Source organism: Oryctolagus cuniculus, chromosome 15, assembly GCF_051225735.1.
Source record: "Oryctolagus cuniculus isolate XC-2025 breed Fujian yellow rabbit chromosome 15, ASM5122573v1, whole genome shotgun sequence".
Classification (NCBI taxonomy): Eukaryota; Metazoa; Chordata; class Mammalia; order Lagomorpha; family Leporidae; genus Oryctolagus; species Oryctolagus cuniculus.
The window spans coordinates 79767273-79793795 of NC_142881.1; the positions used below are offsets into that span (position 1 = coordinate 79767273).

Below are 26523 nucleotides of genomic sequence, written 5' to 3' on the forward strand. Positions count from 1 at the left end.
CAGAGCAGAGTTTTTAAACCAAGATCAGCTGATGAAGCCCACTGCTTGGCCTGCCACAATAAACATCTTCCTCTGAAGTGATAAAACCCTGACAGAGGCAGAAGAGAGGTCATGAGGCCTGAGCGATTCCAGAAGCTCATGGAGAATGATGAAGGGTGACGAGCAGCTCCCGTGAGCTTCGGAGGGCTCCCTCCGACAGGAACACACGTTTTGAAATCTGCCTTCCTTCTCCTGCTTTCTGGTTTTCTCAAAAATGATACCTGAATGTTTTCCAGAGGATGTTTATTGAAATGAGCAAAACCATCCTTGTCCGTGCAGCTGAGCTCCTTGTAATGAACAGCTGAAAGTGGCCACCTTGGGCCCAGCTGCACGCCAGGAGAAGGTGGCCGTCTGTGGAGGCCCTGGCACTGCAGCCTGAGCTCTCCTGGGGGTCCCTGGGGTGGGCCCACCATGGAGAGAAAACCAGTGACTTCCAGATGCGGACCCAGCAGGCCCATGGGTCCCTAAGGGATCATCTGCAGGGAGCCTGTGGGTGTCGGCTGGGCCCCGCCTTTCCCAGAACCTGTCACCCTGGGGAGGCAGGGAGCCCTGACTGTACTGGCAGAGCCCTGGGTCTCTTCCCAGCTCCAGCTCCACCGCTGTGTCTGGCGCACACTCCTCCCTGGCCCCACCCCATCTCCACCCACACGGGAGTTCCAGGAGGGCTGCTGTGGGCTCCATGGGGACAGGGTGTGACAGGCTGGGGGGGCCTGGGGTAAGGAGGGCTCCATACTCATGAGCTCCCATAGGCAGGGGCCGCTCACTGTCTAAGCCACTCCAGAGCAGTGTGGGCCGAGGGACCCCCAGCTGCTGAGGCCGTGTGCACGGTGCTGCCCAGTGGGAGAGAGACAGTGACAGCCCCTGCACAGCCTGTGCACCCCTGGGGAGGAGGTGGCCCAGAGCCTCCTGGGGGGAGAGGTGTCTGCAAACAGAGTGTCCTCGAGTCAGGGGAAGGCAGCTGGGGGCCACGCTGGGGAGCTGAGGAGGGTGCAGCAAGTCCCCAGTGTCCCAGGCAGTCCCTGGGGAAGGCCACACCCACCTCAGCCCCAAGGACACCAAGTCCCCCTGACCTGTGCTTCCTGAAAACCACCGCAGAGGTGCTCGGAGCTGAGTGCCACTGGATCCTAGGCTCTGACCTGAGTTACTAAACCCCCCTCTGCACCACCACATGGGCTGCAGAGACTCCTGGCTCAGGCGGTGCAGCTGCCATACTGGCTCCACCCACAATAAAAGAACTAGGGCTGCCAGGGGAGCAGGTGTTTGGTCAAGGTCACACAGCCAGGGTGTGCCTGAGCTGGGATCCCAGTGCCCATGCCTGACTGTGGGTACCTCCCCAATCCAAGGTCTGTCCATACCCCTGTGCACCTGGCCAGGCTCAGAGACCTGGGGCTGCAGCTACTGCCCACCCAGAGAAGGGAGGGCTGAGGACAGAGTGGGGCAGACACTGCTTTAAGAGCAGAGTCAGCACCACGCCCAGCATGGCTCCCACAGGACTTGGGGTGCTGGGAGACTTGCTACTTCTCCCTTTGAAGATGCAAGAAAAGGTGGCTGGTGAGCCAGACAGGCCCCAGCTTCCAGTGTCCACACTGCCTCTCACCCACACAGCGTCCACTGGGAGCCACCAGCTGCGGCTGGCATCTTGGCTGGCTGCTGTGGTTTGACTGTCCTCTACAGCCTTTGGCCTCCAGCGAATTGTGTTAACAGTACTAAGAGAATGGGAACTTAATCAAATTGTGTATTTTTGAAGTGAGGGGCCTTTGGGTGGAGTCCCCAAGAGTAGATCTGGTGGCTCTGTGAGGCCCATCCAGAGAGCGGGCTCCCTGTCTTGCTGTGTGATGCCCAGTGTCACCCTGGGTCTCTGCCAGCACAATTGTTATCACCAGAGGCTGCCCCACTGGGGCCCGCTGGATCTGAGCTCAGATAAACCTCTTTGCACTAGCGAGACAGGCTGCCTCGGGTATTTCGCGATAGTAACGAAAGGCTAAGGAACGCACTCGCTGCAGGGAACTCAGACTTCCCAGGGGCTACTTACCCACAACCATGCTCTCTTCCACCGTGAATCTGCAGATGACCTGGTCCTGATCCTTTGCATTATGAAAGCCTTTTCCATTGATGACCACTTGGCTGGACTCTGTAACAGCGCCATTCAGATGTTTGAGTGAGGAAGAGCTAACACCGCACCCCTCAGATATCACCATTCCTAGTGGTCTCCTTCTAAAAACCCCTCCTGGGCAGCTCCCATGGCCAGCAGGTGCGTCTGAGACATCCGTGCCCACGGGCCTTGCAAATCCTCAGATGTCACAGGTGATCGGTGCTTAGGGTCGGGCTGGGACCTGCTCACTTGGAGGCTGTCCCTCTCAGGGTCTCACTCTACAAGCCTGCTTCGGTGCCCCCACCTGGGCCATCTCAGCCACCACCTTACAAGAACTTCCAGTTTTAAGGCCATCATGACCTGTGTTGGGGACGAAGGTGAGGCACCTTGCACCTGCTCACAGAATGCCTCACAGGAGGAGAATCCGGTCTGAGCTGCAGGTACTCAGACCATAGCCTGGTCCTCCTCCCCCGCTTCTTCCTGACCCTCAAGGACCACGCCCACCCAGCCTGGGGCTCAGCAAACCCTTTCCCCTGTGTGCTGTCTACCTGCCCCTGAGTCAAGGCCACAGGGGACACAGGGAGAGCAGGGACACAGCTGGCCCATGGTGACTGGGCAGAATGGCTGCAAATCGTCCAGCCACTGCCCCAACTCCCTTGCTTGCACTGCTACCTCCTGATCTAGCCCTGGTCCATTTCTATGCCCGGTGACGCCTGAGATGGTCCAAGGGACACTGATTCAATGTGGCCAAGGGACACCCCTGGCCCAGCAGTCCTTGCCTAGGCTGCTGGCACCCTGGGGTCTGAATGGCAGCCCGAGGAATCGGCTCCTGGTGATGGTTGGGGGTCAGGCTCTTGCCTTAGCCTTGCCCTCTCGTGGCTGGGACCCCCTGTGTGGCAGCTTTGGACAAGGCCCCCAGTTTCACAGTCAGGCCAGTGACAACACAGCCTGACAGGTAGAAGCCATGGGGGAGCTGGCAGCCGGGGGCACCTGTCACTTGGGCTCAGCACCCCAGGAAGGAGCCCTGACTCCCATCCTCCCTGCCGCCCCAGCGCCAAGGCCTGTGTGTACCAAGGGGCAGAATCCAAGCAGTGCAGGCCAGAAGCAGCAGCAGGACACCCCGAGGAGGCAGCCTCTCCCCACCCCCAGTACTGCGCTCACCCCCTACCCAACCTGTGTCCCACCCAGGGGTGTGCAGGGGAGCCCAGGGCCAGGGAAGGGCGGTGGGAGGACCAGGGGCAGTTCCAGGGGCCGGCACCCAGCAGCCTCTGCGTACCAAACCTCTCACTGCACACACCCATGGCTTCAGTCTCACAGCAGCACCCCGAGGGCCCCTGTGGACTGTAGGCAGGGCGGCAGCCCCCACACACTGGGCACTTGGTTCCCGTCGGGGGCACAGCCCTGTCTGTCCCCACAGCCCAGTGTCACAGAGCCTCACACATGGGAACCCGCAGGCCAGAACCCAGTGCCTGGGCCTGGATGCAGCCGGCTGGGCTGGGCGCCGTCCCCAGCGCGGGAGGACGCCCGTGGCTCCTTTCTCCCTGTGGACCGCAGTGGGCGAGTGGCAGCCGTGTGCCCCCAGCCTGCACAGAGCTCCTCAGGGCGACAGCCGCACCTGCCTGACCGCAGCGCCCTGGAGCAGGGGCCCAGGCTGGAGGCAGAGGGGCCTCCTTGTCAGCTTCCAGCCCTCAGGGACAGGTGCCGGCCCCTTGACCACTGGGGGAGGTGGCTCGGCTGTCTCTATGGGTGTCTCTGAGCTGCCTCTGTGTGTCACTAGCACACAGGTGTGAGAGACGGTGTGCCCATTCTCTGTCTCCACCCACTGAGGCCATGGCCTGGGTCTCTTCCCCACTTTGTTCTCAGACAAACTCCCCTGACACCTCCTGTGTCTGGCATGAGCCCTGACAGTACGGCACGCCCCTCCCTACCCTGTGTGTGATGCTCCATCCCCTTTCCTACTGCTTCCTTCAGTTTTTAAATACATATATTTTCCTAGGCTTATAGTGAAACTTTTGGTAACGAGATTAAAACAGCAGCTTTGCATGCCCACACCCATCCTGGTCACCTGCACCAGATCCTTCTGCATACTTGATACAAGGCCGGTGTAAGGCACACACATCTACTCACACCATGCACACTCAGCCATACACAATGCAAATCCGTATGCACCACATTCGTCCTAGTCACCGCTGTGCACATGCACGCCACAGGCAGCACACACACCACACACGCTATGCTCACCCCCAATTCCTTTCCTCATGCAGTACTTCCACCCTCACCTCCCATGCAACACACAACAGGAACACCTGCCCCTGCACATAGACACAACACACACACATGCCACACACCAGACAGCCTGCACACACACCATAGGCACACACGCCACGCCCAATGCATACACACCGTGCACTGCCATAGGCAAATAGCACACATACCTGGCATGTATGCACCACACACAAAGAACACATACTGCCACCCCCCACACACCTGCACACATATCTGCTACACGTGCTATGTATACGAACCACACACAGGTGTAACACACATTAAGAAGGACCCCAATGGCCACCCCCAACACCAGACACACAGGGCATACACAGAACTTGAGGAACATGCATATCCCACGCACATACGTGTTCCTGAGCCACACCCCTCTGTGCACAGCAGGGCTCCCAGCTCTCACCGCCTACACACACAGTGGAAGGTTCCATTGAGGTGACTTCAATGCAGGACTGGGTAGCCAACTGGAACAGAGAGGTTGGCAGGGGGCCGGGAGTGAGGACTGCGCACCAGTAAGAGGACCCTGCCTCTGCTCACTGCCTGCCCCACTCACCGAGTCCACAATGTCTTTCAAAGCTTTGAATCCGTTGTCTACCCCAAACGCGTAATCTGGTCTGTCTGCGATGGCCTCCAGCTACAGGAGACAGGAGGTGGCTGGACCTTCTCCAGCCAGGGGCCTGGGGAGGCAGCAGGGCCCCAGGCCTGGGACACAGTGCCCACCCTGCTGCCTGTGGTCAGCGATCGCAGGGCAGACCCTGGCTGGCGGCAGCAGCAAGCCCTCCCTGCTCGCCTCCCCGCTCACCTCCCAGCTGGGAGGTCTGAGCCAGACTAGTGCTGATCCCATCTGCAATGGCATCTCTCACTTGGCTGGAAGACCCCCCGAGCTGGGGGCCCCTGGGGAAGCCCCTTTGGACACCTTCCCCGACAGGACTCCACCTGCCGCCTGGTTACCTGCTCTGAGTTACCTGCTTTTTGTTATAGTCCTTCACGCCCACGGTGTAAATGACCGCCCCCATTTCCCGAGCCTTTGCAGCCTGAAAGAAAGAAGGCTTTCAGCATAAACCCCCACAGGACACGAAGGGACCTGAACCCGATGACCAGGGGCGGCACTCACTTCATCTTTAGACAACTCGAAGGGCATTGGCAACAGCGTCCCGTCCGTCATGGCGATGATCATGCTGGCAACCTTTTCGTCTGCAGAGAAGCAAGGAGCAGGTTGCTGGGCCCTGTGCCGGCCCCACGACTGCCCCAGGCTGCCAGGGCCACAGCACCCAGCATGCAGGCTGGAGAGGGGCTCCCGCACCTCGTCCTCCCGACAGAGCCGCTGAAACCCCACTCTCCCACACAGAGCCCCCACTGTGAGAAGGGACCCGAGACCCACCCCCCATGCAGAGCCCCCAGTGTGAGAAGGAGACCCGAGACCCCACCCACCATGCACAGCCCCCACCGTGAGTAGGGGCCTGGCCCAGCCCCTTCTGCAGAGGGGCTCCCTGAGGTGCAGCAGGCCCTTCACCCAAGGCGGCCTGAACCCCACTGTGCACCCCCACCCACAGCTGTAGGAGCTGGGTCCCAAGGGCAGCTCCCTCCACTCCCAGACAAGCACCAGCAGGTCATGGAGACAGCGTGGGGCAGCCAGACCCTCTCAAGGCCCAGGCAGGCCCGGCTCCTGCTCGAGGTGCAGCCTGGGGGCTCCTGCGGGCATCCCTGGGCCCAGCGGTTCAAGACCCTGGTCAGAGGCGCTTGGGCAGTGGACCCCGGGCTCCATCTGTCCATTCTGCCCCCTGCCCAGCCCCTTCTCCTTCTTGGCACCAGTGGCGACCCACAGGGGACAGGGAGGCAGCTCTGGCTGTGCACAGCCTTCCAGCCTGCCAGAGACCCGGGCCCAGGATGCAGGGGCACTGAGGAGGACGAGGCAGGGAGGAGGAGGAGGAGGAAGGCGTGGGCGCCAGGGGGCCGGGCTGTGTTTTCCACACGGGGTCCTCAGGCTGCTCAAGGCCCCCAGGGCTGTTCTGCTTTCCTCCCAGTGGGTCCCAGGGCAGGGCAGGCGTCTCATGCTGTCTCAGACCAACGGGTGCCCACGCTGGGTCCCAGTGATTCCCCCCAGGGCCATGCTGGGGGCAGAGCGGTCTGCTCTCTGCACAGTGTGGGGCCTGAGGCTGGGAGAGGGGGAGTGGCCTGCTCCAGGAGCCAGAGGCAGGAAAGGCCCAAGGGGGACGTGCACCCAGACCTCGGTGAGGCCAGGGTCCTGCTCTGTCCCCTGCCTCAGGACCCTTCGCGGCATGTGCCCAGGATGAAGACGCCGGGCGGCTTACCTCCAGAGTTGGCTTCTTCAATCTGCTCATTTGCCTGCAAGGGAAGGAGGAAATATTGGGGGAGGTCCATGAGGGGCCCAGGAAGGCTCTCAGAGCCTGAGTCAGGGGGACGTTCGGAGCTCTGAGCGGTTTGTACCTTTTTAAGTCCTTCGTGCATGTTTGTGTTTCCAGCAGGGATCACTTGCTGAAGCTTTTCAAGCCCCTCACGGATTTTATCTCTGGAAAAAAAGAAAATGAAACGGATGAATTGAGAGGTTGAGGGTAAAGCAGGCGGGGGCGCGGCGGGGAGGGTTGGAGTGGGCAGGGCTGGACTGGCAGGAAGGGACAGGCAGGGGTCCCTAGGATCAGGCTCATCTAAGGTGACAGCTGAGCGTGCACAGCAAGGCCAGCTGGGGCTTGGGGCCTGAGGGGGGCTTGCGACATAGGCAGAGACCCTGGCAGGGCTGAGTCCTATGCACAGGCCCTGGAGCCCCCACCTCCTCCCCGTGAGCTGCAGGTGCTGCCTCAAGCCTCCACCCTGGCTGCTCCCAACGCCCTTCACAGCAGTTCTGTGCCCCAAATCCCAGCAGCCAAGCGGGCCCTCGGCTCTGTTCTGGGCCCCTGGGTGGACTCCAGGAGCAGTGCCTAAACCTCCTTCAGCTTCCTGCCAACTGGAGGCAGCCCACCCTGGCCTGGTGTCCACCGTGTGGGCACCTGCAGCCTCCCTCACACCCAACCCAGCCTGAGGCTTGGGCCCTCCTGTGAGTCTTCCCACTTAGAAACCCTGCAGGGGCACCAGTTCCCTTTCCCCTGGGGAGATCCTGCCTCTGGCCCATGCACCAGAGCAGGGTGTGCTGAGCTCCCTACTGGGCCTCCACAGGCCGTGGTCATGTGGGGACCACCCATCTGCTCCATCGGCCTCCCTGAATCTCAGGGATCCTCCCTACTAGTTCCTAGGGGAGGAACCAAGACAGGGGAAGAGGGAATGGTGAGCTTTTGGAAGCACAGGGTAGGTCTTTGGGCAGTCATACATCCAGTGGCTAGTGGGGGCTGGCGAGCTGGGCTGGGGGTCAAGTTTGGCACAAAAGGTCCCTTGGTACCCTTGATGGGGCCCCATTGCTATAGTTTGTGTGTTCCCCAAAGGTCTCCAAAGTCTTGTTAATGACAATGTTAATGATTGATTGATTAAGGCGGAAGCTTGATCCATTATGGTGTTTAGGAGGTGGGCCTCATGGGAGGACGTTGGGTCACTGGGGGTGTGCTTGTGGAAGGCAAGCCTCCCAACACGATCAGCTACAGCAGCAGAGTTCAGCTCAGCCCCTCTCATGGCTTCCTGGCCTCACCCCCACCCCCCCACCCCCCACTGGATGCCAGACTGAGAGGGCTGCCCGATCTTGCACTGGGAACCTCCAAAGCCACAAGCTGAAATCCACCTTTGTCCTTCCTTCCCAAGTCGCTCCTCTCGTATGTTTGTTACGGTGAAGAAAAGCTGACAGACACACTCCCTGGGTTCTCATCAAACCCTGCGGCTCCCTGGTCCTGCCTCCGGGTTCAGAGTAGCACCTACCTGTCCGAGGTGAGTGGCATGAGGGTATAGGCATCTCCGGAGTAGAGAATGAAGGACATCCGCAATTTCGGGCTGGAGAGGAAACATGTGATCATGAGAAGCCAGGGCGCAGGTGGAACACGGCGGCCAGAGCCAGGGAGAGGGCCTGCCCATATCCCTCCTCCCTAACCAGTCCCCTCCTCCCTTCCCAATCCTCTCCTCCCTTCAGACACAAGGAATATGAGGGATTCACCAGGAATGAGGGATTTCAAGGCCTATGGAGGTGTGGGGTCCTGTGGAAGCAAGGGTGAATGGACCCCAAGAGACCTACAGGGACACACACACACTCACGCATACATAGACACACACACATACACACTCACTTATGTGTACACACACAGTACACTCATGCATACACATGTACACACACGTACACTACACAGAAAATACACACACTCATGCACACACACAAACTCATACGTACACACCCACACACTCATGCATGCATACACACACACTCCTTCACGACAGCGTGCCCCCAACTGGCTTCTATCCTATCCTCAACTTCTCTGCATCTCGCCCCCTGGCCTCCTCCCCACCCTCCTTCCAGCTCTGAGAAATCCTACTCTCTTGGCAGGCATTTGCACATGCGTGCACACACACACGAACACCTGCTGCACCTCCCCTGTTGACCCTGACCCTCAGTCTCCCCTGTGCACCTGCTGCCCCCACCCTGGCTCAGCCCCACTGCACCTGTTCTTGTGCCCACTCATTTGACCCCAGGTCGTCAGCCCTGTCTTCCTGGAGCTCCACCATCATGGTGCCACTCCCCCTACCCAGGAACCTTCTGTGGCTCCCTGCGGCCCCCATGGGAAATCCCTATCCCTGTGGTGTGGCTGCCAGCTGTCAGCCTCATCGCCCAGCCTCCCCTGGGCACCCCTATCCCCAGGGCACTGCAGCACCCATGATGGTAGCCACCGCCCCGTCTCCCCCCAGCCCTCCCACAGCCACACCACCTCTCCCCATCCCCTGCTCCTCTAGGAGTCCTTGCTGTTCCCCGACCCCTCCCTGGCAATGTCCCTCAGTTCCACGGATCCTGGTGGTCAGTCCCCGAGCCCCAGGCCTGCCTGTTGCAACGCCTACCACCTCGCCCAGCCCATGAGGTCCTGAAAGATTCACTGTTCCCCTGGCTCTCAGGACAGAGCCACCACACTGCAGCCACCCCAGGAGACCTGTGCTTTGCCCTCTTTTCCTGCAACAGTGCCCTGTGCTCCTCACCCCGGGAACTCCCACGACCATCACATCCTAATGCAGCGCCCCCTGCTGGCCAGAGGAAGCGCTCCCTGCAGCCCAGTGGAGCCTGCAGGGCCAAAGTCTTACTGCTGGAATCTCTCCACCAACTGCTCCACAAACACGTAAATGTCAATCCAGTTGTTGTTCACGCTGCCTGACCTGAGAAGAAAGAAGAGGAGAGGGATGTGGGGAATGCACGGAGGGGCAGGTGGCTGAGAGCCCCTGCCTTCCCCGCTGGGCAGCATCCCTCTAACCAGCCCAGCACAGCTGACCCCAAGAGTCAACCTGGGAGGGGATCTGCAGTGGGGTGAACTGTGGGCAGAGGGGGACCCAGCAGAGCTGAATGTCTGGGCCCGAGAGACTCCGGGGACAGGGATGCCTTGTGTCCACCCAGCAGGGCTGACCCTGCAGGGAGGTGCTGTGTGCAGGTGACATGGGGGAGGGCGTACAGGCTGCAAAGGCCCCAAGGGATGCTGACCTTGGCTCTTCTGGCCTCCCCGTGCCCTCAGGCTCACCCCTGCCCAGCTCCCTGTGATCCCTGGGTGACTCTGGCAGTCCTGGGCATCAGACATGTCCCTTAACTGGGGGATCCTTCTGTGCGCCTGACCCACACCCCTTCCTCACCACACCCCAACTCCACTCCCTGCCCCCATTCCACAGCCCTGCAGAGCCACGTGGAGACAGCCCCCGGGAGCCTGGGTCTCGGTGTGGCAGAAAGGGACCCTGGCTGCCTCCTCTGCCAGCCTTGGCACCAGCCTGCCCAGCTGGCCCCGCTGACCCGGAAAGCCTCTGCCAACAGGACTGCCGGATCCCAGAGCACAGTGCAAATTTTGAGACCCAGGTTCTCTGTTTCCAACCAAACTCTGCCAATGCACCCAGGAAGCATGATTACAGTTCCTGCCACCTCTCTGGGAGACCCAGATGGAGATCCTGGCTCCTGGTCTCAGCCTGGCCCAGTCCTAGACACTCTGGTCATTTGGGGAGTGAACCAGCGGATGGAAGTTCTCTGGCTCTCAAATAAATATATAAATCTTTAAAAATTATAAACGTGTGTCATTGGGCAAAGAACATGTAAAGATGTGTGACACTGACAACATACATGACACTCAGTGCTGTTCAGTGGTAGAGGTTTTGTGCGCAAATTGAAATTAAGTTGGTAGCGATTCAAGTGGACTGGCATAACTTTACATACACGTAATCCCCACAGAGTCATAAAGAAACTATCTATAATAGAATACACCCAGAAGGAAATGCTAGGGGAATCAAAACGCATCATCACAAAAAAAAAAAAAAAATTAACCGAACACAAAAGAATAGACATGGCGTGGTAGAAAAAAGCACACACAGGAAAAAACGGCAAAATGGAAAAAGCCAGTCCTTTCATAAAATGACCATTTAATTGTAAATGGATCAAACGGTCTAATACACACACACAGATCGGCAGACTGGATTTAAAACTAAAGGGGAAAGAAACCTACGATCTGACTAAATGCTGTGTACCAGACACTCATTTCAGATCTAAAGGCACAACTAGGTTTGATGCAGAAGGATGGGAAAGATGCTGTGTGCAAACAATGCACAAAGGGGCCTGGGGGGACGGCACTGACGTGAGACCAGATGGAAATGCCACAGAGAAACTGATACAAACACAGAAGGACGTTAGGTACTGTTGGGAGGGTCGATGTGCAAGGAAGATCAAACGATTACAAGCAAATATGAGCCAAAATTCATGAAACACACATGAACAGAATTGTTCTGATCATTGCAGGTCAGTTGAGGGACAACTTCAGTAAAGAAGTGACAGGAGCTCTGAGCAGCACAGACTCCAAAAGCCGCAAGAGAGAGAGGAGGGGCCTGCGCTGTGGTGTAGTAGGCAGTGCTGGCATCCCATACGGGCGCCATTTCAAGTCCTGGCTGCTCCACTTTCTATCCAGCTCTCTGCTATAGCCTGGGAGAGCAGTAGAAGATGGCCCAAGTCCTTGGGCCCCTGCACCCACATGGGAGACCTGGAAGAAGCTCCTGGCTTCGGATGGGTGCAGGTCTGGCTGTTGCGGCCATTTGGGGAGTGAACCGCAGATGGAAGACCTTTCTCTCTGTCTCTACTTCTGTCAGACTGTAACTCCTACCTCTCAAATAAATAAATAAATAAAAGTCTTGAGAGAGAGAGAGAGAGAGAGAGAGAGAGAGGCAAAGCACGCTGCAGCTACTACTCCAGCTCCCAGCCAGAGCAATGCCATCTTGCTGAGCAAATCGAAGAGGAAAGTTCTGGAACCCCTACCGTGGCTGCAGGCCACAGCCCTGACTTCAGGAGAAGACCACAGACTCACTGGCTTCAGATCCACTCTGGAAAGCTGACTGGGGTCTGCGCAATGACTTTGCTCAAAGCTCACAGCCAGCGGCAGCTATGTTCGACCCTAGAGGACCAGACTCGAGAAAGTCCCCTTCTGCATCATGGCTCAGGGTGGCCAAAGCACAACGCGCAGCATCACCCTTGCATACTCCACGAGAGCTGGGGCAATCCCTTCTGTGTCCTGCAGCTCTAGATGTGTGCATGTTGGTTCTACAATCCCCTGGGCACTCACCTGTGGGAACTGGAGCACCCCTGTCTGCATTTCTCTGCTTCAGGTTGAGGGCTTCCAGTCCACAAGCTCCAGCATAACCAGCCCTTGATCTGTAAGGTCTGGGTAAAGACCCCACTGCACCCTGGAGTTCTGGGACTGTGACTACTGGTTCTTTATGTCTCCTTGGGGCCTGGAGCAAGGCCCTGTCTGTATTCCTCTGCTCAAGGCCTCCACCTGCTAGTGCACAATACTCATATAATGTGCAATCACTATCCGGTACCTGGGTAGGGTAGCCTCCAAGCCCTGCGGCTCTGGATTGGCGACTTTGCTCTCCACGTGGCCATGGAGGACCCTACCAGCATCCCTCTGATCTAGGCCTGCAGTGGCTAGTGCACAATCCCCAGAAGAATCTGTGATCAATAGTTGGGACATGAGGCAGGTCCTCTCCAAGTCCTGCAGTTCTGAGACGGAGGTCACTGGAGCTAGATTCCAGAGGCCCCTGAGTTCTCCCCATGGGCCTGGGGAGGATCCTATCTGCACCCCGCTGCTACAGACCCATGCCTGCCAGTGCACAATGCCCAGCATGACCTGCACATGAAACAGGAGACCTGGGCAAGGTCTCCACTGCATCTCTGGGGCTGTGACTGGTTGCTCTTTAAGTCCTAGGAACAACTGTGCACGTCCTGTGGGAAGTGGGGAAGGCTCTGTCTTTGTTCCACTGTGTCAGGCCCATGGTTACAATTGTGCAATTTTCAGCACAACCTACACTTTCCCTGCGGGATCTGGACAAGGTGCCCTTCCTGTCCTGAAGCTCCAAGACTGTGACTACTGGTACTGCAATCCTTAAAGACACAGAAACCAACCCTGCAGGACCTAGAGAAGATCCTACCTGAATTCCACCACCTTAGGCCAGCAGACAATCTCCAGCGTAACCTGTATTTACCCCATGGTACCAAAAAACATCCCCGTCACTCCCCAAGTGTGCACTGGGGTTTCTGGTGCTATACGTCCCAGCATTATCAACTCCCATCCAGCAGGATCTAGGGAAGGTCCTATCATCACACAGACCCACTCACCAGCCACGTGGGCTTGGGTAGGCAGCCTCACCCTTCTCTTCCCCAATCACACAGACCCAAGGCCTCTGTTATCGGTGTCAAAAGCCCCCAGCGTCATTCAGGCTTGCCTAGTGGGACAAGGCAGCAGCCACCTCTGTGCCCCACAGAGCTAGGAACATGAGCACAGCCATCACAAACCCCAGTGTGATCGCACCCAGCTTTCCAGCCACTGAAGATACACACTTTTGGAATCCCATTTAAATATAATCTCAACAGGCTAGACCAACTTGAAGGAAGAATTTCGAATACTGAGGACAAGATTGTGAAATAACTCAGCCATACAACAATAAAGAGAAAAGAGTTTAAAAGAATGGCAGGAAACCTAGGAGACATATGAGACACCATTAAGTAAAGAAACAATCATTCTAGAGATCCTTGAAGGAGAAGAGAAGAAAACAAGGTATTGAGAATGAAATAAGGGTTGAAAAACCCCCAAGTGCTGAGAGAGATATGCACATTCAGATGAAGGACACACAAAGGATCCCAACCAAAAAGCCCCTCTCCAAGGCACATGATAGTCCAACTGTCAAAAAGTAAGGACACAGAATCCTAAAGACAGTGAGAGAAAAATGCTGAGTTACATACGAAGGAGGCCCCATTAGGTTTGTGGCAGCCTTTCCAGCAGGAACCTGGCAGGCTGGAGGAGAGAGAGACAATATACTCATAGTCTGAAAGAAAACAACGTCCAGCCAAGCATGTTACAGCCAGTGAAGCTGCCCTTGAGAAATGACGGAGACACGCAGAATTTCCTAGACACCTGCTGGGCCCTCCCCTTGTAGTGCAGGGAGCCGCCTTCTCTGATTCCCTCTTTGGAAGACCCCCGTTTCAGCACCACCCACCCCTGCTAGGATTGTCCCCAAGGATGCTCATTCCTCCCCACTGGACACAGTGCTTCCTCCTGTGATTGGCTGGTCACCTCTGTCCTAAACCGGAAGTCCCAGCATGGCAGGAGCTTTATCTACTGCTCTTCCCTGTGTCACCCCCACTGCTGGGCAGTGACTGGCACTGAGGAGCTGTCCAGAAAGCCTTCCTGAACAAAGAAATGAATCATGGTGGAATGAATGACCAAGGCCAGCTTTTCCCATGCATGCAAGATCCCAGAGGACCCTGGGGGTGCCTGGCCTGAGCCCCAGCCTAAATGCATTGAACCCCAACCGGGGCAGAGGCGTGTGTGAGGAGAGCCTAGAGCTGTCGCCTCTGAGCCAGCATCAGGGGTCCCTGCAGTGCAGGGAGCGCCGGCCAACGCTTCTCCTCACCTGGTAGTTTGCATCACACTCATTGCACCTGAGCCACAAGCTCTCCCTTCGTCTTTGTCACACCTGGCAAGGTGGGTCTGAAGGTACCCACCTGTCCGATGGGGACATTGGGGAAGAGAAGGGTGAGGCCGCCTGTCCCAGCCCACGTGGCTGGTGAGTGGAGTCTGGCCGACTCCAAACCCAGCTGCCATTCTTTTCCCAGGAGCCACAGAGCAGCCACGTTCTATATCCACATCTAGACTGCCCGGAAGGGGGTGCCTCACTCTCCAGTCCTGAGACATAGCCAGTTGGGGGGAGGCAGCTCCCTGGGATAAGGGTGGGCTACCTCTCTGGGGCTGAGGATGCTGCTGTGGTTTCCCACAAGACTTCCTTGGCCCCCTGTGGCCCACTCCAGCCTCTCACCTCTGACAGCCTGGGCTGGGGAGCAGGGATGGGAGGGAGCTCCCCTCTGTATCCTTAGCACCTCCTCCTACCACCCGTATCCAGCAGGCACCTGTCTGATGGGCAGGGATGGCAAATGTCAAAGCTGGCCCTGAGGGCTGAGGTGTGCCCTGTACAGCAGCCTCAGGCTTAGAGCCTGCTCTGGTGGACAGGGGACCTCCCAGCTCCAAAGCCAGGCCCCTTCCCTCATGTTGCACCCATAGCCATGCACAGCTGCAGGAGCCAGGCCTGGCACCCAGCATGGAGGAAGCCTAAGGATGCCTGCAGGGCTAGGGGTGATGAGTGGGGACCTCTGGCTCAGGAAAACATTTCTTGGTCCTTTCCCAATCCCTGACGTCATTATCCTTGGGAGAAAGAACAGGAGACCACCCTCCCACTTTCGGACTTTTGGCTGGAAGTTAGCTTTGACTGACCTTGGAGAGTTTCAATTTCACCAACCAGAAGGGTGAGATTGGAACTCTCTGCTGAGAGGTCTAAAATGCACAGTAGTGCCTCTGCACACAGCAAGTACTCAATGAATGCTGTTGTATACTGCACCAACTGTGCTTAGAACCCTTTCCCATGCAAAACAGGGCTGAGCTGGGCCTCAAAGAGGAGCCCTATGCAATGGGCGGAGGGTACCTGAGAGGACCCTCTCTGGAAGGGCTGGTCCAGCAAGGCTGTCAGTGCCCACAATGCCCATGCATCCTCCATCCCGGGTGCCCCTTGGCAGCCACCATCCCCCTGGCTGTGCTAAAGAGCAAGACCTGGGGAGGGGCTTCTCCTCCAGTGGGCAGGGGCTCCCATCACTGCTGGCTTTGCTTAGGAGCTGCTGGGCTGGGCCCACATCCCCCAGTCCTCCGTATCTGTGGAGAAAGAGGACGCCCAGAGGGACTCTGGTGTGGTCAGTAGCCCGAGCCGGGTCCGGAGCACAGCCTCAGGGCACGGCACCCAACCCCAGGAGCTCACAGATGGAAAAGTACCTTCTCTCCCCACACCCCGAGAGGGGCCAGAGGGCACCTGGTGTGGGGTAGAAGGACTCTGGGGACTGGGAAGTACTGTGTGAGCAGTGACACTGTCACGCCCAGTAGAGGAAGTGCAACTATCTCACTGGATGTGCAGGCAAAATCCCAGTGAGCTCCAGAGGGCAGCTCCCGGCAGCCACTTCTTTAAGGGAACTGGGATCCCAAGATCCAAGCCCCATGGGTGGTGGGCAGAGAACTACCTAGAATGTTTTCCCACCAAAACACAAGGACCAGGGAAGCGACGCCAGTGAATTCCTCCTGCCTCAGGAAACACACAGCCCAGTCTTGCTTCTCCCCTCGCAGAAGTCCTGTCTCTTTGTTTTCCGGCCACCATGATTGAGGGCCTGGGGACAGGCCAGGAAGGGGTACTCACTTGTCCAGGATTATGTAGAGGTCGAAGGATCCGTGGCACTCCTCCTCTGCTCGGCGCCACTGTGGCTTCCCGCCGGGGCCCTGGCGATGCTGGAAGAGTCTGGACCCTATGCCCAGGCGCTGGAAGACTTTCCAGCCAGGACCACGGTACGGGAGACTCCCTGCTCTAACAAGCGGTGGAAGCAGCAGCAGCAGCAGCAAGAAGAAGAAGAGGGGGAAGCCAGGTGCACAGGGACTATGGCCCCCCATTTTCTTGGCTGTCCCTGGGACCCCACTTGCTCTGCGTGCTGAGAGCCCTGGCTGCCTGTGGCCGTCTCAGCCACCTCCACCTGCTCCCCAGGGACCTGGCCCCCCCCTGCCTGGCACCAATGTGCTCTGCGTTCTCCTCGTGGCACCTGCTCAGAGCACAGGAACAGGGGCAGCCGCTGGCTCCCGGGCCACCTGCTGCCAGCTGCCGCACGGCCCTTGCCCCACCCAGCGGGCAGAACTCCCGGGGGGTTATGACTGATGGGGGGTTGACATGGTGACTTTGTGACCTGCGGCTCTGCTCAGGGCCCTGCACATGGCAATGGCAAGTGGGAGCTGTAGGGTCTTTGGAGGGGATGGGAGACCAGGTGCCCAGTGTCCCCACCCCAGCCCCTCTGGGGTGGCTCTCAGAACACTGAGAGGGAGCCAGGCTTTCACCGGCCATGAGAGGGCAGCTGGCTGGTAGTTGGGAGGGGGAGTGGCTGGCAGGAGAGTGGGCGGGGTCCCCGAGTTTTTTTTACAGGAGTGAGATACTCAAGATTATCCAAGTAAATCTAAAATAGATGTCTCAGAATACGCAGCACTACATGACATGGCTCGGCCAGCATCGGGCGCGGGCACTGGGAGTTTGGTGCTTGGCTTTCTGTGCTGTGCAGTGTCTGAAACCACGGCCTGTCTGCCGTCAGAGGCGTTCACCACTGAGGGGGTCCAGCCTCCTTCCCAGCAGCGCCAAGGGCTCTCGGCTCCGCCTCCTTCAGGACGCTTGGTCACGGTTTTCTGTCTGCGCCTAGTAATTTAATGTACGTTTTAAAAATAAAGGAAGGGAGGTAGAGCGAGATGGAAAGGGGTGGGACGGAGAGACCTACCTATTGGTTCACTCCCAAAATGGCCTCATAGGCTAGGCGGCAGCCGGGAGGTCCATCCGGGTCTGGGACGAGGGTGACAGGAGCGGAGCACTGGGGCCACCTTGGGCTGTTCTCCCAGGTGCATTCCTCAGGGAGGGGCCCGGGAGCACAGTATCCAGGACTCCAAGTGCTGCTACATCCTCACAGGTGGCCACACCAGGAAAGTTCTTAATTTAATGCAGCTGAACAGTGACAGGTGCTGAGGCAGCTTCCCTCCCAGCAGGGGCGGTGGGGACTGGACACCTGCCGGTCCTGGGCGGGGTGGGGGTCCTCGTGGCCTCGTGCTCTGCTGGGCAGGCAGGCAGGGGCCAGCTCCGGAGGGCTGCCAGCGCCCGGGCTCCGCCCACCCCGAGTCTGTCGCCAAGCCCGCCTCCCCAGGGGTCGCAGGTCAGGAGGCCCCGCCTCCGAGCCCAGAGTAGTCCAGGCCTGAGGGACCTGGCTGTCTGGGAGCCTCCTTCACCCGGGTCAAAGGTGCGGACCGAGAACAACCCCCGTGGGGAGTGGGCTGCAGGCGCCCCCTGGCCCGGGGCTGGCGTCCGGGCGGACGCTGGGAGCCCGGCACGCACCCACCCTCACCGCTTCGGGGGCTCTGGCGGGACTGACAGGAGCCGCTGCGGGGCCGCGCAGGCCAGGAGTCCTTGATCCCATGGACCTTCTCCGCACATGGCCTTACCAGGTGGGGTCCGTTCGGGTGGTCAGGGCCAGGGATCCTCCAGGCTGATGTCCTCTGAGCCGCCTGAACTGCCACTTCCTCTTCCGGTTCAGGGGTGGGGAGGACGAGGGAACCGGGTCACTGGGACCCTCGAGTGCCCTTGTTAAAGGCTACACGCGCTGCGCCACGCTCCTGCCTCAGAGACATGGACCGGCCTCTGAGGCCAGAACAGAGCCTGCAGCGAGGAGCCCGCGCCTCCCAGCGCTAGGGGGAGAGCAGCGCTTCCTCTGCCCGGTGCCTGCCCGGCCTGCTGCTTTCTGCGGGGAGACAGATGGCCCTGCTTTTCCTGCTGGCTCGGGTGCCCCGAGCATGGAGTCCCCAGTGTCACAGCCCTCTGTAAAGCTGCAGACGCCGCAGTGGCAGTGAGGTCGTCTGTGCTTGCCACTAGGGGTCAGGCCCGTGGGCGGAGGCAGGAGAGCCAGCAGGCAGTGCAGGGGCGGGCGTCCCTGTCCGCACCCCTTTCAGCCTCCTCTCCTCTGGGGCCACACCCGGGGCAGTGTGGATGGGAGCTTTCCCTCTCTGTCTCTCTGCCTTTAAATAAATAAACCAGAATTTAAAAATACTGTTGGAAGACTCATATAGATTGAGTAGAAGAAAGAATATGTGGGTGTCAGCATTGTGGCTTAGCAGGTAAAGCCATTGCCTGAAATGCCAGAATCCCATTTGGGTACCGGTTCAAGTCCCGGTTGCACCTCTACCTAGCCAGCTTCCTGCTAATGGCTTGAGAGAGCAGTAGAGGATTGTCCAAGTGCTTGGGCCGCTGCACCAATGTGGAAGACCCAAATGAAGCTCCAGCCTCCTGGCTCCAGCCTGGCCCAGCACTGACTGCTGAAGCCATCTGGGGAATGAACCAGCAGGTAGAAGATTTTCTCTCTCTCTGTTTCTCCCTCTCTCTTTCTGTAACTCTGACTTTCAGGTGCATAAATCTTAAAAAAAAAAAAAAGAATATTCGAAGTTGAAGAAGGATACTGTAGAATATTCCAGTCAGCCTTCCCCCTTGCAAAAAAAAAAAAAAAAAAAGCACACATAAACAACAAAAAATTAAGATGGTTTATGACAACACATTAGGGTATTAGGGTCACTATTCAATGAGCAAATAATTGAGTGTTGGGGGTCCCTGAAGGCTAAGAGGAGTGGAAAGGCATAGAACACTTATAAAGAGAAATAGTATCTGAAATCTCCCCCAATCCTGGGGAAGATGTGGGCAGGTCCCTCATCATGTCATACTAAAGGGAAATGGTCGAAAGTGTAGCATGAAGAGAGAAAACTAAAGTTTTAGGAGAAAAGAACCCAGACACCTTGAAGGGAAAACCCATCAGACTAATAGCAGATTTCTCAGCAGCAACCATATAGGCCAGGAGGAAATGGAATTCCAGAGTCTGAGTTCTGAATGGAAAAAACCTGGCCAACCAAGCATATGATCCCCAGCAAAGCTATGCTTCCGAAATGCAGGAGAAACACTGTCCCAGATAGTTGGGGTGAGGGAACTGCGTATCCGGAAGCCAAAGGTCGCTGCCATCTCAGGAAGGTGTGGAGTACAAAGCCCACTAGACGAGCAGATAGAGAAACAGAAAAAGAATCCACCCTTATCAATCCAGTAAGCCACAAAGATTTTAGCATTAAGACTGCTTCAGTAACAGCCTGAATGTAAAGAGACTAAATTCCAAGTTAAAAGATAAATGGGTAACCAGATTACAATGAAGACCCAAAGATAGGCTGCCTACAAGGAACTCACCTCGCCAGAAAAGACACAGTGACTGAGAGTGAACGATTTGAAAAGGTACTCCATGAGAATGGAGACCAACAGTGTGCAGGAGTGGATACACTTATATAGACAGAAAATAAAAACAAAACAAAACTCTGAGACAAAAGCTGTAAAGTGAATCTAAAGACCCTCACCATATATGATCAAAGGATCGATTCAAAGACAGAATGATTGAAATATATGTGACTCAATGCTAAAGCACCCAATTGTAGAAAATAAACACGATTAGAAATCCCATTAAGCTGGGTGGTACTAATGCCATCTTACATGTTAAAGTGATCATATTAAGTGTGCAATTGATCATATATTTAGGATTAAGTGTCAAAGGGGTCACATAAATAAGACCAAGTGTCTGGTAATAACAATAGATAGAATGAAAAGAAGAGAATGTTCCAACATGGGAAGCAGTCCACACAGCAGGCTCATAGAATGACAAATGCCCTAAATAGCACTCTGACCTCTGAATTAGCGCTTAAGACATTCTAATCTGGCTGAAAAGCCCATGAGAGAATTGCAGGCATGGAAAGCCAAGACTGGCAAAAAATGTTCTACATGAAGGAGCTCTGTGAGTGAGACCCCAGTGGAAAGAAGGGGCCACCAAAGAAGGATGTACCTTTCTCTGAAGGGAGGAGAGAACTTCCACTCTGCTTATGGCCCTGTCTGAATACTAATGGAGTTTGTGGACTCAAAAGGCTTCCATAGCCTTGGCAGCTCATGTTAAGAGCCTTGGGTGATCACTGATGTCATAAATAAGAGTGCTAATTGTTTAATCAACAATAGGAGTCACTGTGCACATAATAGCTACAAATAATAAAATACATATGCATAAATTTAATCTAAGGACTGAAAGGCCTTGACAATGGAAATTATTAAATATTGACAAAACTGAAGAAGACACATAAACATGGAAGACCTAATGTTTTTAAAATGTCTATACTTCCCTAAGAAATTCACAGAATCGATGGTTTCCCAACAACAAGTCAATGACATTTCTTCCCAAAACTAGAAAAAAAAAAATCCTGTTAGAAGACAAAAGACCTTGAAGAGCTGAAACAACCTTGAATCAAAGGAAGAAATCTGATGGCATCCTATACCTGATTTCAAGAGATACTACAGAGCTCTAGTAAAAGATCTTTAATTTGGCACCAAAATGTTTTGAAATCCATGCAAAGAATAGGCATATCCCATGAACATTTTTACCTCATGTGCATGGATTTCAAACATTTTTGCACCCAAAGAAACTTATCTTTGAATTCTGTTTTCCTTGACTGTTTTTCCAGTCTCCTAGTGTGATATGGCTGTACTGGACAAAGGGAGAATTACATCCCAGGAGAGAAGGAGCAGGAGGGTGCAAGATTTCATCACCACTACTCAGAAGGACACACGTTGCTAACTTACGAATTGCTTATTTCTAGAACATTCCATGTAATATTTTTAAGATTAATTGCAGTTGACCAGAAGTAACTGAAACGGAAACATGTAAGCCACAGATTAGGGGAGACCACTTTGTGGAAACTAGCGACCATCACCAATCTGGAGAGGTTTTTGGAAGAGAACGGAGGAAGGAAAATGAAGGAAGAAGACCTTAGAGTGTAGAGCAGTTCCAAGGAGTTTCACCTGCTGATGGGGAATGCATGGACTGTCAGGGGCCTGCCTTAATTTCCCTGCAGCACTCACCACTGGCTGGAAGAGGCCTGGCAGGGGTGCTGTATTGGTGGGGATGGAGTGGTGGAATGTAGGGGTGGGGCTACATTCCCAGAATAGCCCCCAATTTTACACCCCCTGTCCGTGGTGCAGGTCCATGGTACTCACGATGCAAAAGCCCTTAACTTCACAGTTAAAGGTCAGAGTTTTCAGTTCTTCAAACACAATCTGCTCAAATACTTTTCCAAGGAGTCCTGTGGAATAGAAGAGGGTGTGAAAACCTTGTTGAAGATATGTGAGGAAGGGCTGGGCAAAGAAAGAGGAAATTGGAGTCTTGACACAGGGAAAACCCCAGTGGAGTGGAAGAGGTTCAGTTCCTGGTGACAGAGGATCCTGTGACTCCCACTGGCTAGTCAATATGCAGGGCACTGAGCAGAGCTATAGGTCACAAAGTCACCATGTCAACCTTTGCATCAATCTCCACACCAGGGAGCTCTGCCCCTAAGGTGGGGGAAGGACTTGTGCAGGTAGCTGTCAGAAGCTCACCCCAGAGCCAGCTGCTCGCCCAAGTCCCCGCACTCTAAGCACATACCTGGTGCTGGTCGTAGGGCACATTGGTGACAGGGTAGGAGGGCCCAAGTCCCTGGGCACAGGTGGAGTTAGCTAAGAAAAAGACCAGCACTTTAGACCACCTGGGCCCTGAAGTGGCAACCAAAGAGCACGTGGGATCATAGGGATGGCCAAGAAAATGGGGAGCCACAGTGCCCATGTGCTCAGCTCCTCACTCTTCTTCCTGCTGCTGTTGCTGCTGCTCTGTCTGCCACAGTTCAGAGCTCAGAGCTTCCTGGACCTCGGCCCTCACTGGAGATTCTTACAGCCCCACAACCAGCACTCTATAAGTGTCCACTATGACCAGGACGATGACCGGGACCAGGACTCTGTAAGTGTCAGTAATTACCATGATGATGACCGTGACCAAGACTCCGTAAGCATCTATGGTAACCACAATGATGACCATAACCAGGGCCTTGCAAGTGTCCAAGATAACCACAACAATGACCGTGGCCAGGACTCTGTAAGTGTCAGTGATTACCAGGATGATGATCAGGACCGGGACCCTGCAAGTTTCCATGATAACCATAATGGTTACCGTGACCAGGACCCTGAAAATGTCCACTATAACGAGGACAGTTACCGTGGCCAGGACTCTGTAAGTGTCCGTGATTACCAGGATGATGATCAGGACTGGGACCCTGCAAGTTTCCATGATAACCACAATGGTTACCGTGACCGGGGCCCTGAAAATGTCCACTATAACCAGGACAGTTACCGTGGCCAGGACTCTGTAAGTGTCCGTGATTACCAGGATGATGATCAGGACTGGGACCCCGCAAGTTTCCATGATAACCACAATGGTTACCATGACCGTGACCCTGAAAATGTCCACTATAACCAGGACAGTTACCATGGCCAGGACTCTGTAAGTGACAGTGATTACCATGATGCTGACCATGACCCAGACTCCGTAAGCATCTATGGTAACCAGGATGCTGACCATGTCCAGGACTCCGTAAGCATCTATGGTAACCAGGATGCTGACCATGTCCAGGACTCCGTAAGCATCCATGATAACCAGGATGATGATGACCATGTCCAGGACTCTGTAAGTGTCAGCAATTACCATGATGATAACCATGTCCAGGACTTTGTAAGTGTCAGCAATTACGAGGATGATGACCGTGACCAGGACTTCGTAAGCATCCATGGTAACCACAGTGATGACCATCACCGGGACTTTGTAAGTGTCAGTGATTACCAGGATGGTGGTAATGGCCAGGGTGCTATTATACATGGCTACAATTACCAGGATGTGCTAGCAAGGTCGGGAATTTCAGATGAAGGAGAGCATATCATGGAGTACTGCGAAGGCACCTTTGACCTGTACTTCGTCTTTGACATGTGAGTGGCCCTGCCTGCCATGGCTCCAGAAACCCCCTGAAGCTCACATCCCCCAGGTCACTACAGGCTGGACATGGCCTGGAGGAGGGGAGGAGGGATGCCAACTACCGTCAGGAGAGATGTGGAACCGCTGTCTTCGCGCGAGGAAAACCGAGTCTTTGTGGCACTCTTGATTCCTGGAAGGAGGAAGAAAAATCCTCCCCAGGGGTTCTGAAAGGCACCCTGCCCAGCACCCATGGGGCTTGGATCTTGGGACCCCACTTCCCTTAAGAAGTGGCTGCCGGGAGCTTCCCTCTGGAGCTCACTGGGATTTTGCCCACATACCCGATGAGATAGTTGCACTTCCTCTTTTGGGCGTGAACAGCGTCATCACAGCCCCTGGCTTGGTGCTTCCTGGTGCCTGCTGCTGTGTCCTAAGTCCTGGGGAACGCATGAGGATCCCTGCTGTTTCAGGAATGCTGTGGTGTCTTGGTGTGGCTCTGGGGCAGCCAGGCAGGGCATGAGGCACCTTCTGGCTCTCAGAGAAGGAGAGAAGGCTAGAAGGCAAAGGGGCGGTCTCAGGCTTGGGGGGCATGCCTTGCTGCCACCCTCAGCTCCTCGTGGGCTGGGAGGAAGCTGTGACAGGGGTAGCACTGCCAGAGCATCGCGGCTGCATTTCCCGGTCCCCAGAGTCCTTCTACCCCACACCTGGTGCCCTCAGGCCCCTCCCGGAGTGTGGGGGAGAGAAGGTGCTTTTCCATCTGTGAGCTCCTGGGGTTGGGTGCCGTGTGCTGAGGCTGTACTAGGGACCAGGCTCAGGCTACTGTCCATGCCGGAGTCCCTCTGGGCGTCCTCTTTCTCCACGGATACGGAGGACTGGGGGATGTGGGCCCAGCCCAGCAGCACTTAAGCAAAGCCAAAGCCAGCAGTGATGGGAGCCCCTGCCCACTGGAGGAGAAGCCTCTCCCCAGGTCTTGCTCTTTAACACAGCCAGGGGGATGGTGGCTGCCAAGGGGCACCCGGGATGGAGGATGCATGGGCATTGTGGGCACTGACAGCCTTGCTGGACCAGCCCTTCCAGAGAGGGTCCTCTCAGCTGCCACCTGGTAACCCCTCCCACTGTCACTGTGCTAGGACTCCTGAGTGAGGCCCACAGGGACCCAGCCCAGCCCTGGGGTGGATGGGAAGGGTTAAGGGCTCAGGTGAGTGATGGCAAAGACGCAAATTGAGCACGTGAGATGTGCCAATCCCTGCTCCAGGGAGCTACCCACGGTGTTAGAGCCAGGTAGGCAGCGCAGGGGTATCCAGCCGATGCACAAGGGTCAGTGCCTGGTAAGCTCTGAGCTCTCCTGTCCCAGAAGCCTTGTGATCTGCCAGCACTCAGTGCAGACAAAGAAAAGATGGGGCATCTCGTCTTTCAGTTCTTGAAGCAAGGCATCGGGATCTTGATCCCACTCCACTGAAAGCTCTGCTCTTGAGAACTGATCTGGACACAGAACTCCTGGCACCCATCATGCAGGCAGTGCAGGGCTGCAAATCTCCACAATGATCTGCTAGGGCGTCTGAGGTGCTGGCCATTGTTTCTGCTGGTGATCCTGTCTTCCTCGTGAGGGCATGGGCGAGGTTCATTGTCCACAATACCGACGGGGACTTGCCACTCTGGCTCCATCGTCCGTGTATCCCACCCCTTCTTCAGATGGGCGTGGCTGTTGATTTCTGGAGGAAAGTTGTCTCCAGAATTGCTCAGGAGACATCAGTGAGTCACTATCCCACCCAAGCCTCACCATCCATTTGATGCTTGTTCGCCTTCAGTTCTGGCACAATCCGTGTTGCTCTGACGGGGGCTCTCCTTGCGTTGAGGTCTAACGCCTCTGAGTGCCTTAATCCAGCTCCCACCCCCATGTGTCAAGTCACTGCAAGGCAATTTTGCTGCAAGAAAGCTTTGAAATACATGCATACTTGTTTGAGAATATGCCCTTCCTGGGAACATTTGGACGACTCTGGCCTCTTCATCTCTTTATTGCTGTCTATTTTTATGACAGTACCACAGAGTTTTGGTCACTGTAGCTTTGTAATATATTTTGAAAACAGGAAATGTGAGTCTTCCAACTATGTCCCTTTTATTTAAGATTATTTGGGGTGTCGTATTTGGGTCCCTTGAGATTTCACATGGCTTTTAAGATGGAGTTTTCTATTTCTACCCAAAAATGCCCCTTCAATTTTTAAATAGTCTAAAATTGAAGCTGTGTATGGTTTTGGCTAGTACTGTCATTTTAACAAGATTGAGTCTTCTGGTCCTTAAGTATATGATGTGTTTTAATTTGTGTACCTTTACACTCTTCTAGCAGTGTTGTATAGTTTTTAGTACATGTTTTTTTGTCTCTTGGGTTAAATTTGTTCCCAAGTATTTTTTCAGTTGACGCCATTATAAATAAAACAGGTTTTTAAATTTCATTTTCGCAATGTTCCTTGTTAATACAAAGAAATTACAATAATTTTAAAAAAGATTTATTTATTTGAAAGTCAGAGTTAGAGAGAAGGAGAGGCAGAGAGAGAGAGAGGTCTTCCATCCACTGGTTCACTCCCCAGTTGGCCGCAACAGCCGGAGCTATGCCAATGTGAAGCCAGGAGCCAGGAGCTTCTTCTGGGTCTTCCATGTGGGTGCAGGGGCCCAAGGACTTGGACCATCTTCTACTGCTTTCCCAAGCTACAGCAGAGAGCTGGATCAGAAGTGGAGCAGCCGGGACTCGAACTGGTACCCATATGGGATGCCGGCACTGCGGGCGGCAGCTTTAGCTGCTGTGCCACAAGCACTGACCACTATCCATAAGATTATAACCTTTCATTTAAATGTTTGCTTGCAGCTATAACTATCTTGCTGAGCAGGGCTTTTACTGGCCCTCAGCTGTTTGATGTGCTTTTTTTTCCCACTTGATTCCGTGGCGATAGGAATTCCGTGGTCTGCGTGCGTCGGCAGCCTCCCATTGTTTCTATATAGCTTCCCTGACTTCACTGACTGCCTT

At 55.4% G+C, this 26523-nt stretch overlaps 2 protein-coding genes across 2 annotated transcripts in view; one reads left to right on the plus strand and one right to left on the minus strand.

Moving 5' to 3' along the window:
- Window positions 1–13050, minus strand: part of ANTXRL (ANTXR like) — a 29204-nt gene extending 16154 nt beyond the window's left edge. Inside the window, exons 1-10 of the mRNA XM_089313632.1 lie at window positions 13046–13050; window positions 9629–9700; window positions 8270–8341; window positions 6860–6941; window positions 6724–6757; window positions 5526–5605; window positions 5377–5445; window positions 4965–5045; window positions 4815–4875; window positions 2072–2170 (exon numbers count right to left, since the gene is read on the minus strand). Of these exons, the coding sequence (XP_089169758.1) occupies window positions 2072–2170; window positions 4815–4875; window positions 4965–5045; window positions 5377–5445; window positions 5526–5605; window positions 6724–6757; window positions 6860–6941; window positions 8270–8341; window positions 9629–9700; window positions 13046–13050 (655 nt within the window). The remainder of the gene's footprint in view (window positions 1–2071; window positions 2171–4814; window positions 4876–4964; window positions 5046–5376; window positions 5446–5525; window positions 5606–6723; window positions 6758–6859; window positions 6942–8269; window positions 8342–9628; window positions 9701–13045) is intronic.
- Window positions 13051–17737: 4687 nt separating this feature from the next.
- LOC103351332 (uncharacterized) overlaps window positions 17738–26523 on the plus strand; it is a 32477-nt gene continuing 23691 nt past the window's right edge. The window contains exon 1 of the mRNA XM_089313633.1: window positions 17738–18117. The gene's annotated coding sequence lies outside the window, so the exon portion shown is untranslated. The remainder of the gene's footprint in view (window positions 18118–26523) is intronic.